Genomic DNA, 15678 nt, shown 5'->3' on the forward strand with positions numbered 1-15678 from the left:
TATATCATACGATTGTTGCATGTTCGTTTTGCGTCAATGCTTAATTAACCAATAGATTAGATTGTCACCGATAATCATCCCATCAATCTTTTCTCGATAGATAGTTTCGTAATATTCAACCCTTACAATCGTGCTTCTATTCTTTCTCCTCTTTTACCACGTGTATACGCGTTATTAACAATTTTAAACGATCATCAACGAAGTTTATTAATAAAATTATCGAGGGTGTGGGACAGGGTGATTTATTGATCAGCAGAAAGTGCAGTAAGGTACGCGTATCGTGGATTCCATCCGCGAGAATTCATTATCCTCCAATTCGTCTTGGAGACTCCGATTTCGGGATAGTCCTTGAAATTATATTAATTGCATCTATGAAAATTTATGAAGGACATTCAAAATACTAGGAACGTGTGTCGCTTTCAGTTTTTTTACATCATCTTTACATCGATTCTGAGATAAAATTTATATACCCGCAGAATATTAATAACCAGATTGCGCAAGTTTACGCATTTATGGAAAATTTACAGAATATGCAAAAAAGATATAAAAAAACCCAAAAGAAAATATTAAGAAATTATTTGTAATATCGAAAGGAAGGGGACAGATTTTTATTTCAGTTTCATTTCATCACAATTGTGTTCAACAAAAATATAAATTTTCACGAATATTTATCGATAAAATGTTTCCCATTTGTGCTTATAAATAAATAATTTTTATAAATCATACAAGAGAAAAAAATATATAGATATTTTAATTTTCGTTTGGAACGTCCTTGAAATTAAATAAATTAAGGAAAAGGATATCTCTTATGAAGAATATTCAAGAAATATTCTGCTAGATTTCTAGCTTTTTCAACAGAGATAACACGCATTACGTACGTGTTAAGTTCAAACTAACTCTTCTGTTTCGTTCGTAATATCTTTTCAGTAGCAATTACAAGCTTCAATAATGGATAATCGCAATTATATGATGGACGTCATCAACGTGATTGAGGAAGGAGGTATATCGTTTTTTGCAAATACACGGATCGAACAGCTATGTACCATCATGTATATCGTGGATAACTCCTCTTCCAAAATTTACATGGCGTGCATGTGTCATCTTCTTGTTCGTTGAACCGAGTGAACCAACAGCTTCGATTTCGGTACCAGGCCACTTCTCTATCATTACGCACTGATTAAAAACCGATATCGTGAATCGTATATCAATTTACTTTCCTCTAAAAACGAAATTACAATTTTTTTTTCTTATTTTTTACACGCTTTGAAGATATTATTCGAAGATAATATTTCGAGTTGAACGTCGATTGGATTTATGGATCTATAGATCTTTGGTGGAAAAGGTAGAATCGAGACTCTGTAATTCGATTAGAGACATATCGGATTTGGAATGAGTTAGCTCGTTTCGTTTTTTAGAGGAAATTTTTAGTTTATTTATTTATTTGTTTTTCTTTATGTTATATTTATATGGTTAATGGTTTATTATTAGGAAAAGTGGATGGAAGTGGATCACGACATTCGAATAATTGATTCGCTTTGTTTCGATAAACAACTATTCTCTACGAATAGTTTTGACTTGGATCGAATTAATTGAATCTACGAATATTTGGGTTATTCGAGGAAACGTGAGCAATGGAATCAAGATCTCAGTTTCAAACGTATTGGACGATCAGTTGACCTCCTTTTGAAAAGAAATTGTTTTTCTTCAATTAGCGAAGATATTTAATGGAGATTGTTACTAACAAAATTTAATTTCAATTTACGTATTGTACTCGAACAAGATAGATCGATCTTGTTTTGCAAATTGAAATTGTTCTTCATTTCTTTTTTTTTGGATTGGTATTCATCTTCAGATTCGAAATTGAATCTTTCGATCGAAAATCGAATCTGACAGATTTAATCATGGGTTATTAACAAGAGATGTGGGTGTCAGGGTCGAGATGTGGTTACAATTAGACGTATCGCGTTCGGATGTTCGCGGTTACACACCAGGTGTGCACACACGTCGATTCTCGTTGTTTGTCTATTGGAATCCACGTGCAACCTCGATTTATCGTATAATCGATTTCAATGGTGCAAATGTACAGACTGGATTCATTGTTTATGCATGCTTCGATATGCAGAAAAAGATTATTCTCGAAATAGCGTAATCGGTTCCATTAATAATATTTAAGAGAATACAAGTATTTCCCTTTTGTTTGTTACGCGAACGATAAATAATTTGATTGAGTATCATTACAGAATGCAATATCATCCTATACATAATATCCTTTGAAACCTCTTCTTCTTTGTTGTTTTCTTTGCAAGATATATTATCCACACAATGGTTGATTTGTAGACGCTATATTTTCCACATTTTACCCATTTATCATGGAAGTTATGTAGATAGGAATAGTAACTTTCTGTTATTTTCTGTATTTCTTTGATCGACGATTTTAGAGATTAATTATCGAGATTTAATCATCGATCAACAATTTGTTACACATACATTATCCATCATATCAGTTTTCATAAAATTACCAGTCAAATATTTTTTTTATCAATCACTAACTTGAGATTTACGTTATTGTAAAAAATTCTAAATTTTTAATCACGAATATTTTATTAATTATAATAACAGACAATAATGAATTAAATAAAATACTTCGTGAAAAAAAAATATAAATAATCATCAAAATAAGAATATAATTCATCGAACAGATTATTTTATTTCGTGCGAATTTTGTAGCCTTTTGTATATTTTACTGAACATTTTTACTAGTTTTCGAAGTAGCCAAAACAGCTTACGTTTACGTATAAAAGAAGCCTAAATGCAATCTCGTTAGCTTTGTATTCTATTAGTGACAACAACAAGATGTGGTTACTTATGGATAACCGAGTATCCGGTGAAACGGATGTAATCGACCGAGCCTTGTAATAACTTTCTTCCATTGATTAAAACAGCGTTTCTTAATTGTTATTCAGATAAGATTCGTTTTTGTCTCTGATTCTGTTTCGCGTTAATCATCCATGGCGAATTCTGTGCTGCTGTTAACGCGAGTATTCCGTCGATCAATATGGTATCTTCGTCTCTGTCCAACTCGTAAACACGCCTTTGTTGTGGCAAAATAATACTCTATTCCGTTTACATTCCCCGTGACGAATCTATTCTTACGTATTGACATTTTCTCTGACAGAATATGTTATATATTAATAATAAAGACGTTTTAATATTAATACGTATTAATCAGTTAAATTTGACACGTTTTTTTTTTAAATCGTATGATATTTACTCGAATTAAAAGATTTTAAAAATTTTATGGAACGATAAATTGTTTTTTAAAATTCGTTCTAAAAAAAATATCTGGGGCAATTTCGAAAGGGTATCAAAAAAAGATATTGGCTGCAATTTACCACAAGTACGATTTACGTATCATTAAATTTTATTTTCTTTTTTCCCCAACATATATATATATAATATTAATATAATATAAATGGTGTATTTAAAAAATTAAAAGATATTCAAGTTCCAATTCACGCTTTGATTCACACGAGTTTCATCAAGTTTCATCGAAAAATTATTAATGAAATAATTTAATGAAAACGACTTCGAAAGTTGTTCCATTTTCATTCCTCGTATATCATTCCATTGTAAAAAATAATTTACAACTACGGCTGACAACGGATACACAACAGTCGTATATCTTCATTCACGTTGAAAAAGTTCTTCTCCCCACGTTCAAAGAAGGGGATGTAATTTGTTAGACTGGGAGCGTTGCACCTTCTCGAGGTCAGAATATTGCTCCACCGGAAGTGCACTTGTTCGTCGACGTGCGAGAACAGGAGGGGCGACGAACAACGATATTTTGGCAGATGAAAGCATCTCTCATCGCTGTGTGGCTTTAAAGCTCCCGGGCAAGACTTGGCCTGCCCCAATATCGATCTGTAGCTTGCTTTCGTTCGAGCTGGACCTCTTTTATTGTTATTTCACGACAATCTCCAAAGTGTTTTATCAAGTTTGAAAGCAATTTAGAATAATAATCGTAACTTCGAAACGAGTTTGAGTCGAAAAGTTGGATGGAATATTGGTATTAATTTTAGTAGGATTTATAGGATATTATTTTTTGTAAAAAGGAAATGGAAATTAATTTATATCTGTTAATGAAATTAAATTGTCTTTCAAATAATTTCAATCATTTTCTAGATTGGTGGATGACAGATGCGTGGTATGTCCCGAAGCTGGAGATTTGTCAAATCCACCAAAGAAGTTCAGAGGTAGATTATCAGAATTAACGATCATTATCATTAATTTTATTTTTAATTTTTTTCAACTTGCTTTTTTTTTCTAATTTTTCTTTTCTAATTATAATTAATATTTTGTTGATATTTTTTGTTTAACCTTTCAGATTGTCTTTTCAAAATATGTCCTATGAATCGTTATTCCGCCCAAAAGCAATTTTGGAAGGCGGCGAAACAAAGCGCTGGCGGTACCGACGCGGTGCTTTTAAAAAGACTGCACGTGAGTTCGATTTTTTATGAAATATTTATTCACTTTTATTTATAGAAAAGTTAATAAAATTATTTATTGATTATCGATTAAATAAATGTTCTTATTCGATGCAAATTATTAGCATGCCGCTGAAATAGAAAAGAAGCAAAATGAGACTGAAAACAAGAAATTGTTGGGCAGTGTAGTCTCCTATGGTAACGTCGTCCAGGTAAGGAACAAATAATCCCCATTTTGTTTTTTTAATATTTTTATATATTTTTATATTGTCCCCGTTTTACGCGAAGTAAATCAATTTACCTTGCGCTACACGCTTCAAAAGGTCAGCTTTTGCTTTAGAACTCAAGGACAACTCTCTTTTATATAAAAGCTCGGGAGCTTAGCATTTCTGTAATAATGAAAATATTAAATAACACTTTCTGAATGAAACACTTGATAATAATCCATTTTTTTTTCTTTACCTTTAATACAAAATTTCATTTCTTTTCATTTAAACCCTATTGTTCTTGTGATGGAAGACCTGTTATATGAAAAATCACTGAATCTTCAAAAATATTTTCAATGCTTATTGTACATCTTTATTTTAAATTTAACAATAAATTATTTAATGAATCATTTGGCTAATTAAATATTAAATTTTATACTATATATAATATAATATTTTGCTTTCTTTTTACGTTCGTTTTATTGCTAAAACGACGCAAAACGATAACTAGCTGCCAATTAACAGAACCAACTTCCTATTTGTATACATACGTCATATAGAATTATCGCGGAAGACATCGTTAAGATTCAATACTATTGCTTCTAAACATGAAATTTCATCCCTGGAACAAAATAGCGGCTCCTGTAATTGTGTGCTGTTTTAAGTGTATGATCGAATTATTAATCGTATTCGTGGTGCTTTTAGCATCAACAACTAGGGGAACAACGTTACGCGAAGTGACGGTCGCTAAATGTATTATATACACAGAGGCGAAATATCGTCACCTGACGAACGGGCTAGAGTCTATGAACGCCATTAGACGTCTACTTACTTAACGTGATGCAATAACATTGGGTCTTTGTCGAACTATCGGGCTACTTTATTACTTCTTCCTCTATATGCACGGAAATTATAGTAGAGTTAAAATATATTCAAGAAGTGATTGATGCGTTTTTTATTTTAGAATCTTATAACTTTTTTTTTATTCTTTATTATTTTTCTTATTTTTTTTTGAGGACAATGATTTTTTCAATAAATTATTGTATTTAATTATTAATAGCGATATATTTTTTATTTGTAAATTTTGCAATGGTTTGAAATAGTTTTAAATTTAAAATATTTTAATATGATTATTATAATAATGTAAAAAAAATTCCAAAATAATATTTATCCTATTTACGATAATTAAATAATTTTAATTTAAAAATTATCCAAATTCTTCTTCTAGCTATTACATCTCAAATCCAATAAATTTTTGACGGTGAACAAGAGACTTCCGGCGCTCCTCGAAAAAAACGCGATGAGGGTGTATTTAGACGCGAATGGAAACGAGGGCTCTTGGCTCTATATAATGCCCTTCTACAAACTTCGAAGCGACGGAGATAGTGTGGTCGTTGGTGACAAAGTGATTTTGGAACCAGTGAATGCTGGAAGACAAGGGTTGCATGTGGCCGCTAATTATGAGTTGAGCGACAATCCTGGTTGCAAGGAGGTGAACGTTGTGAATTCAGCCACGTCTTGGAAAGTAACGTTATTTATGGAGCACAGAGAGAATCAGGAGGAGATTTTAAAAGGTGGAGATGTCGTTCGACTGTTTCATGCAGAGCAAGAAAAATTTCTCACAATGGATGAGTACAAGAAGAAGCAACATGTATTTCTTAGGACCACTGGTAGAACGAGTGCCACTGCTGCTACGAGTAGTAAAGCTTTGTGGGAGGTTGAGGTAAACAAATGGTTTCTTAATGCTAATAAGATATTGCTATAGTTATTAATAGAGAAATTTCAATTAATTATTTTTTCTGCAGGTAGTTCAACACGATCCTTGCAGAGGAGGAGCTGGTCACTGGAACTCTTTGTTCAGATTTAAACATTTGGCGACAGGGCAATATTTGGCTGCAGAAATTGACACCGACGAACCACGTGAGACCACAAAAGGCAAGCGTGGTAAGATAGATATCTCTGTGTAAAGTAGCATCAACGAGTGGCTTCAAGGATTGTATACGTCAAATTATCTTTTTATGCATGTTGTAAGAGTAAAGAAACTTTTCATAGTTGTATAATAAGTATTCGTAATTTCTGTGTTTATTGTCTTTGTAAATATAAATAAGATATATAATTGTTTAATTTGTAGATCCACCAGGACCGGTATATAGATTAGTATCAGTACCACATAGTAATGAAATAAGTTCCTTATTCGAGTTGGATCCAACTACATTAACGAGAGGCGATAGTTTAGTTCCACAATCTTCCTTCGTTAGATTACATCATATATGTACAAATACCTGGGTTCATTCGACTAGTGTACCAATCGATAAAGATGATGAAAAACCTGTTATGTCAAAGGTATTTTAATAAAACTATAACTAATAAGTATATATTATAATCTGTTCTATTATATCTATTATATCTTTTTTAAAATGACACTTGTCTCAATTATATTATAAGGTTGGCTGTGCCATTAACAAAGAAGATAAAGAGGCTTTTGCTTTAAGATCTGTATCGCCAGTCGAGGTGCGAGATCTTGATTTTGCAAACGATGCTTGTAAAGTATTAGCATCGATTAGTAGCAAACTGGAAAAGGGAACGATTTCACATAATGAAAGACGAGCCGTAACCAGTTTATTACAAGATATAGTATATTTTATAGCTGGTTTAGAAAATGAGCAAAATAAATCCGAAGCTTTAGATTTAATCGTTACTAATGCAGTTAGAGATCGACAAAAGTTATTACGAGAACAATATATACTTGGTCAATTATTTAAAATACTTCAGGTATTATAAATTGTCAAATGTTTCGTTAAATCTAAATTTTAGATATGTAACTTTTCTAAAGTTTTATTCGTAGGCTCCATTCTTAGAGTCTGCAGAAGGTGAGGGACCATTTCTTAGGATAGAAGAATTGAACGATCCACGACACGCGCCGTATAAATATATGTTTCGTTTATGTTATCGAATACTTAGATTATCTCAACAAGATTATCGAAAAAATCAGGTATTATATATAATTGTAGTTTATTTTTAATTATATCGATCAAATTTTTACTAATTTATTTTATAAAACAGGAATACATTGCAAAACATTTTGCTTTTATGCAAAAACAAATTGGATACGATATTTTGGCGGAAGACACTATTACTGCATTATTACATAATAATAGAAAATTATTAGAAAAGCATATCACGGCGGCAGAAATTGAAACTTTTGTAGGACTTGTAAGAAAAAATATGCACAATTGGGAATCTAGATTCCTGGATTATTTATCAGATTTGTGTATTTCTAATAGAAAAGCAATTGCCGTGACACAAGAATTAATTTGCAAAAGTGTATTAAGTGAAAAAAATAAAGATATTTTAATAGAAACTAAGTAAGATATACTTCATTAATAATAATAATTTTATTTATATAAATTCATATACGATTGTTATTATTATTTTTCTTCTAGAATGACGAAAACCCAAGTTGAGGTTGAAGAGTTAGATGAGAAACAAGAGAATGATGAACCGCGGATTACTGTGATGGAAGAATATGAAATTTTCCTTATATGGAATAATGGAACAGTTAGTATTGTAATAAATATTTTTAAATTTATATTTATATAGTTTATTCATGATTTTTAATGATATCTGCAGAAATCAATGTCATTAAATGAGTTATCAAGGGGAGCAAAGATAGGCAATATCCAAGACGCGGCAATATTGGATTACTATAGGCATCAATTAAATCTTTTTAGTAATATGTGTTTAAATAGACAATATTTGGCATTGAATAACTTATCACCCCATTTGGATATTGGTCTTATACTTAAGTAAGTAAAAATAATGTCATCATTATTAAATAATTATTTATACTATATAAAATATTTTTATGAAAAATTTAGATGTATGGAGGATGAAACAGTACCATATGAATTACGCGCATCATTTTGCCGACTTATGTTACATCTTCATGTTGATAGAGATCCACAAGAGCAAGTTACGCCAGTTAAATATGCTCGACTGTGGTCTGAAATTCCTTCGAAAATGAGTATTAATGAGTATGTGAAAAGAGAATTACATAATATAGGAAGTAATTGTATATGTTTTGATATCTTTAAAATATGTATTGTGTTTGCTTTTAGTTATGATGCAAACAGGATGCGGGATCAAAATAAAGAAGCTGTACGTGCTAAATTTAGCGCAACTATAATGTTTGTAGAAGATTATTTGTGTAATGTTGTAGCAAAAATGTGGTCCTTTGCTGATCAAGAACAAAATAAACTTACATTTGAAGTAAGATATTATATTAAATATATTTTATCTAAAAAAATTTATAAAATAATTAAAAGAAATTATATAATATTATTTTAATATTTTAATATTGTTTTAGGTCGTTAAATTGGCACGTGATTTAATTTATTTTGGATTCTATAGTTTCAGTGATCTTTTGAGATTAACGAAAACATTACTCAGTATTTTGGATTGTATTTCAGAAAATGATGTAGCCGATGGAAAAATTCCAACTGGTGAAATTGATTGTAAGTCCATCGTAAAATTGTTTTTTTATTAATAGATGCACAATTAACACATCGTTTGGATGTAATATTCCTTGTATAACATTATTAATTCCCGATAAATGTATCCTTTCTTTACACCATAAAATGTCACTGTATCTTTTCCTTTTACATTATGTAAATATTTAATACCGAATAAATAAATGATATCATAAGCCTTTTAACATTCATGTATAAGTTAACAATATAATTATTTTGATAGTATGTAGATAAATTAATAATATAAGTAAATAAATATACACTTTATATATACGCACATATTTTGATATATTTTTAAGTGATTAACTAACTAATATTGAAAACTTCTAAAGCTGATTCTGTGGATTCTAAGGACATAGGTAATATATTACTGCGAATTAATTAGGTAGCATGTTACTTTGTAATATTTTTTGCACTTCTATTTGTTTCACATCTTCCTTTGATACTTTCCTTTTCAATTTTATTTTAAATCGGTTTTATGTTAAAAAATATAAATATTTTATTAAAAGCAGCGATCTCAAATAATATAACTATATTCTTAATTCAATTTTAAAACTTGAAGTTACTTTTTTTTTTAAATTTATAAAAAAGATTTTAAATTTTAAATTACTTTATTTAATAAATTAAGAACACATTTAAAAGTGTTTATAATATTTAATAGCGGAAGGTGGAGTATTAAGATGTATTGGAGACATGGGTGCAGTAATGACAAGCTTAACACTGGGACCAGCAGGACAAGTATTAGCAGGAAGTTCTTCTCCAAGACCAAAACCACTTTTAAAGAAAGAATATCCTCTGGTGATGGATACAAAATTGAAAATAATCGAAATTTTACAATTTATACTTGATGTTCGATTGGATTATAGAATTTCTTGTTTATTGAGTATTTTCAAACAAGAATTTGATGAAACTGAAAGAGCGTCTGGTGATTTGAGTCTTGGCCAAAAAACTATTGATTTAGAATTAATAGGTACACAAGCGGAGGGTATATTTGGTAGCAGGTAATATATTATTCATTTTTTATAATATTTTTTTTATTTATTTATATTAAATAAATATTTCATTCAATAATTATTTTATTTAGCGAGGAATGTGTAGCGCTAGATTTAGATGGACAAGGTGGTAGAACATTTCTGCGTGTTTTACTCCATTTGGCAATGCATGACTATCCTCCACTGGTTTCCGGAGCATTACATTTGCTTTTTAGGCATTTTAGTCAAAGACAAGAAGTTTTACAAGCATTTAAACAAGTATGTTTAACATTAAATTTAAATATTATTTATTAATGTTATCATATAATATAAATGAAAAAATATAAATTTATTAAATTATTGTAAATAGGTTCAACTTTTGGTTTCCGATAGTGATGTTGAATCTTACAAACAAATAAAGTCAGATTTGGATGTTTTAAGACAATCAGTTGAAAAGTCGGAACTTTGGGTTTATAAATCTAAAGCATCAGAAGAACATGGCAACAAAAAAAAGAAAAATAAAGAAGACGAAGATGATGGAGCTACTCCTCGTAAAGCACCACCACAACTATCTACGACGGATAAAAAAGGTTTTGTTAATAATTTTTTTTAAATAAAATATTGAAATAAGTTGAAAAATCAAAGGCAAAATTTTTCTAATACAAATATTATTTATAATTATAGGATCTGCAATAGATTTAGATATTGGTCCACCATTACATGCAGATCAAGCGGAGGAATACAAAAAAATACAACAAATTCTAATTCGAATGAACAAATTATGTATCCAAACGATAGGTGGTCAAATAAAACCACGAAAACATGAACAAAGACTTTTACGTAATGTTGGAGTACACACCGTTGTTTTAGATTTATTACAAGTTCCATTTGATGCGAAAGAAGATGTTAGAATGAATGAATTAATGCGATTAGCGCATGATTTTTTGCAAAATTTTTGTTTAGGAAATCAACAAAATCAAGTTCTATTGCATAAACAATTAGATTTATTTCTAAATCCTGGTATACGTGAAGCTCAAACGATATGTAGTATTTTTCAAGATAATTCGACTTTGTGCAATGAAGTAAGTGCTAAAGTGATACAACATTTTGTACATTGCATAGAAACTCATGGGAAACATGTGCAATATTTAAAATTTCTTCAAACAATAGTAAAAGCCGAAAATCAATTTATCAGAAAATGTCAGGAAATGGTGATGCAAGAAGTAAGTGATACTAATTTGAAAAAATAAATTCATTTATATTTAAAAATATGTAAATTATTAATAATTGCTTTTTTTAGTTGGTTCAAGCAGGTGAAGACGTTTTAGTTTTTTATAACGATCGAGCTTCTTTTAATCATTTTGTGGAAATGATGCGATCTGAACGACATCGGATGGATGAAAGTAGCCCACTTAAGTATGTGTTTAAAATATATAATAATAGTTATAATTATGATAATTATATTATATATTTTATGTATATATAAATATATAATATATATTTTAGGTATCACGTAGAATTAGTTAAATTATTAGCTTGTTGTACAATGGGCAAAAATGTTAATACTGAAATTAAATGTCACAGTCTTTTACCACTAGATGATATTGTTGCTATGGTATCACATCCGGATTGTATACCAGAAGTAAGTTATTTGATAATTGTTTCTGAAAAAAAAATATATTTTTGAAATTAATTACAAATAATTATATTTTATAGGTAAAAGAAGCATACATAAATTTTCTTAATCATTGTTACATTGATACGGAAGTAGAAATGAAAGAAATCTACACATCAAATCATATGTGGTCATTATTTGAAAAATCATTCATTGTAGATATGGGAATTATAGCAACAGCTACGCATGATCGCGAACATGCTGATATATCTCTGGAAAATTATGTGACAGGTTGCCTAATGAATATCATTACAACGTTCTTTAGCAGTCCATTTTCAGATCAAAGTACCACAGTACAGGTATTGTATTTTTCTATTTTATTTTTTAAAATAAACTTCATGGTTTTTGTTTTTTCTTGGAAATATATTTATAAAATTTCAATTCGAATCTATTATAATTGGCTTAAATGTTAAATTTAACAAAATTATTTATCTTTGTTATTTATGAAACTTGTCACACGAATTTTCGAACTAATATTAATAGTTATTTAATGGATTTGACACTCTAATTTATTAAGCACATCAATTTATGTACACAAATAATTAATAAGCAGAACAAAAATTATTTTTTACTATATGTATTTATGTAATTTTAATAATAGCACAAGTTTATCATTTTTTCACATAATATTAATTTTTTTATTAATTTATTTATAATTATATTTATTTCTATTAAATTTTAAATTGTACAGTTAATACTATTTGTATAATGAGATATATAGCAAACTAATAAGATATTATTGTTTTTTAGTATTCTAATTATAGTTATATAAGTAAATATCTTAATATAAATACTTAAAAATTAAATATTTATTATGTTTCATTACTTAACTGAAGTGCATCATAATGGAGGTAATTTTTCGAAAACGATATGGAGTTAAATTAGAACTAACGTAATAATTAGAATTTTCTAAAATTGTATGATTTTTATCATAACTTATAAATATAATAATATAATATAAAAATTTTTTTTGAATATTAATTTAATTTTCAAATATATATACAATATAAGTATAATAAATAAACATAAAGTAATTAAGTTAACATAAAGTAATTACATGCAAAAATCTGTGCAATTACTCCATTATTTAATTTATCTGATTAATTTCTCGCTTTGCATGATGAACACATTAATTTAGATTTATTTAGAAGCCAAGTACATATCACACATTTATGAAGGCATTAATATTTATTTAAATAATTATTTGTTTTATTTCATTTAATACTTCATAATATATATGTATTTTTTTTTATATCGGTATATTTGTTTGTTTATTCTGATACGCCAAAGTAATAAATTAACTTATAAATTAATAATTATAGCGATAATATATTTTTTGATGTGTGCTTGGTAATTGGTGATTGCATCAGCGGCATGTTCTGTGTTTTTGGCATGCAACACCTGGCCTTCTTTGACTCATCAACATTGGTTTACTGGGTCTGGGTGCTGGGTCTATATGGTGGTGGGTTGATTTACTAATAGAAACATCTCCACGAGGCTAGACTTTATTGGAACATCAAGGAAAGTGACCGGATTACTGATACTAATCTTGCTGGCTATGTGAGTACCAGTATTAAAAAAATGTCCAGTTATGCAATTGTAAATACTTGCAATATTAATGTGATACAGTATAATTTGATGATTAGATTTGAGATTAAAAAAAAGAAAATTTTATTCATTATTCATCATTGTACATATTTTTTACTATATATAATACTATATATATAATCTTTTTAATTTAAAAAATGTTATATAAATATTCATTTTTGTAAATATATTTTTATATAATTCAATAATAGCACAACTTAAAGAAAATTGAAAAATATAAATATGATTCATTAATGATATTTTTCACATTCCAAAATTTAGATATTGTAAATATAAACTCTAATATGTATTTGGATTAAACTAACACATTCACTGTCTTTAATGACTAAGCAAGCTTGCTATATAAGTTAAATACTAACCAAATCTTATTTTATTTGGAATACTCTTCTATATCTATCCTTTTGCATTTTATGCAGCATGAATCTGTGATTTAACATATATGAAACTATTTTTTTATTGAAGCTTGGCAATGAGTGTGTTATATTACATACAAAAAATAATTATAATATTAATTATAATTATAATTTTATTATATAATAATAATATATAATGTATAATAATAATTATAATTATAATATTTTATTATATTATGGATATATAATGAGTGTATCTGCTTTGTATAAATTTAAATAAAAATTATAATATAAAAAATAAATACAATATAAGATAATTAATAATATATATATATATATACATATATAATAAATTTTAATGATATTAAAAGAAATTTTTTTTTTATAATAGACTCGACAACCTATATTCGTTCAATTACTTCATGCGGCTTTTAAAGTTTCACAATGCTCATGGCTAAATGCTGGTCAAAGATTTAATGTTGAAAATTGTATACGAACGTTGTCGGATGTAGGTAAGTTTGTTTAAATTACAGAATTGATTGTATAAATTTAAGACTTTTTTATATATTCATTTTATATTTATAAAAAAATATTATTTAAATCATTAGCTAAAGGGAGAGGTATTGCCATTCCAACAGATTTAGAAAGCCAAGTTGCTTCTATGTTTAATAAAGCAGCAATGCTTAGTAGACAAACAAGTAAATGGCTTCAAGCTGCAAAACAACCAAAGATAGAACGTACGCAAAGTCAGGTAATTTTTTTTGAAAAATTTATTTCAAAAATCAGTTAATTAAAATCCTTTTGATTTTTATTAATTTTTATATTATATATTGAATGATTATAATTATAATTGATATGATCTTTGAATGTATAGAGTGACTTAATTTGTGAGGAAGATAACAAAGAGAAAGATCAGGTATAAGTCACTCATAAAAATTTGAGTTTAGTAGCTTAATATGATTTTAGTGCTTTAGTATAGTTTAATATTAGTGAACCCTAGTTTGCGAATAGTATCCAAAACTACGAACAAATAGGATATTGTATGTATAATAAGATAACAGAATTATTATTAGATATATAATATATTAGAAAAAATATTTATATTTTTAATTATTATGATATTAAATATTTTTTTAATTATTATGAAATAATATATCTTTATATAGCTGATGCGTTTGGATCGAAGTATCATAGAAGGTTTACAAGATATAGTATCGTTATTAGAAGAACAATTGAAACCACTAGTTCAGTCAGAATTATCTTTATTAGTGGATATACTCTATCGACCAGAATTACTATTTCCAGCTGCGACTGACGCTAGAAAACGATGCGAAAATGGCGGTTTTATCAAAAGGTGAATAATTTTCTATAATTAATATTATTTTAATATATTTTATCATCAATAATTCTATATTGTTCAGATTAATCAAACATACCGAAAAATTACTTGAAGAGAAGGAGGAAAAATTATGTGTAAAAGTGTTAAGGACTCTTAGAGAAATGATGGCTATTGACCCTGAATATGGAGAAAAAGTGAGTTCTACAATATTATATTTTGCATGTGATTACAAGAATCATATCTATTATATGAAGAGAATCACAGATATTATGGAAAAGGGCATTCAGTTGTTTCCGACAAAATGTTATTAATATTAATTAATGGTGACAAATCCTTTAGGCATGCTTTATTTATTACATTAATTAGTTTAATACTAATAGATCTTTTGGAATGTAATAGAGATTGATATTATTGCCCTTAGTGTATTGATACATTTAACAATTTCAGCAATTTTCGAGCTTACAACAAATGCGATAAATTAAATGCATGCGCAAATTTGGTAGATATGTAAGT

The 15678-nt window shown here is 28.2% G+C and overlaps 1 protein-coding gene across 2 annotated transcripts in view; it reads left to right on the top strand.

Annotated features, from left to right (window-relative positions):
- The window catches only part of LOC102672413 (inositol 1,4,5-trisphosphate receptor), a 39403-nt gene that overhangs the window by 16701 nt on the left and 7024 nt on the right, over positions 1 to 15678 (top strand). The window contains exons 4-31 of one of the 2 annotated variants that reach the window (XM_031512937.1): positions 4183 to 4253; positions 4385 to 4497; positions 4610 to 4696; positions 5919 to 6413; positions 6496 to 6634; positions 6822 to 7033; positions 7136 to 7462; positions 7536 to 7682; positions 7754 to 8055; positions 8134 to 8248; positions 8321 to 8496; positions 8569 to 8724; positions 8809 to 8959; positions 9057 to 9204; positions 9552 to 9578; positions 9881 to 10220; positions 10304 to 10469; positions 10561 to 10780; positions 10875 to 11413; positions 11491 to 11606; positions 11697 to 11832; positions 11907 to 12164; positions 13348 to 13425; positions 14218 to 14338; positions 14435 to 14577; positions 14701 to 14742; positions 14993 to 15180; positions 15248 to 15359. In XM_031512937.1, the coding sequence (XP_031368797.1) occupies positions 4408 to 4497; positions 4610 to 4696; positions 5919 to 6413; positions 6496 to 6634; positions 6822 to 7033; positions 7136 to 7462; positions 7536 to 7682; positions 7754 to 8055; positions 8134 to 8248; positions 8321 to 8496; positions 8569 to 8724; positions 8809 to 8959; positions 9057 to 9204; positions 9552 to 9578; positions 9881 to 10220; positions 10304 to 10469; positions 10561 to 10780; positions 10875 to 11413; positions 11491 to 11606; positions 11697 to 11832; positions 11907 to 12164; positions 13348 to 13425; positions 14218 to 14338; positions 14435 to 14577; positions 14701 to 14742; positions 14993 to 15180; positions 15248 to 15359 (5031 nt within the window). In that variant the 5' untranslated portion in view covers positions 4183 to 4253; positions 4385 to 4407. The remainder of the gene's footprint in view (positions 1 to 4182; positions 4254 to 4384; positions 4498 to 4609; positions 4697 to 5918; positions 6414 to 6495; positions 6635 to 6821; positions 7034 to 7135; positions 7463 to 7535; positions 7683 to 7753; positions 8056 to 8133; positions 8249 to 8320; positions 8497 to 8568; positions 8725 to 8808; positions 8960 to 9056; positions 9205 to 9551; positions 9579 to 9880; positions 10221 to 10303; positions 10470 to 10560; positions 10781 to 10874; positions 11414 to 11490; positions 11607 to 11696; positions 11833 to 11906; positions 12165 to 13347; positions 13426 to 14217; positions 14339 to 14434; positions 14578 to 14700; positions 14743 to 14992; positions 15181 to 15247; positions 15360 to 15678) is intronic. The other variant, XM_031512938.1, reaches the window with a different exon arrangement.

Source organism: Apis dorsata, unplaced genomic scaffold (genome assembly GCF_000469605.1).
Source record: "Apis dorsata unplaced genomic scaffold, Apis dorsata 1.3 scaffold_527, whole genome shotgun sequence".
NCBI classification, from domain to species: Eukaryota; Metazoa; Arthropoda; class Insecta; order Hymenoptera; family Apidae; genus Apis; species Apis dorsata.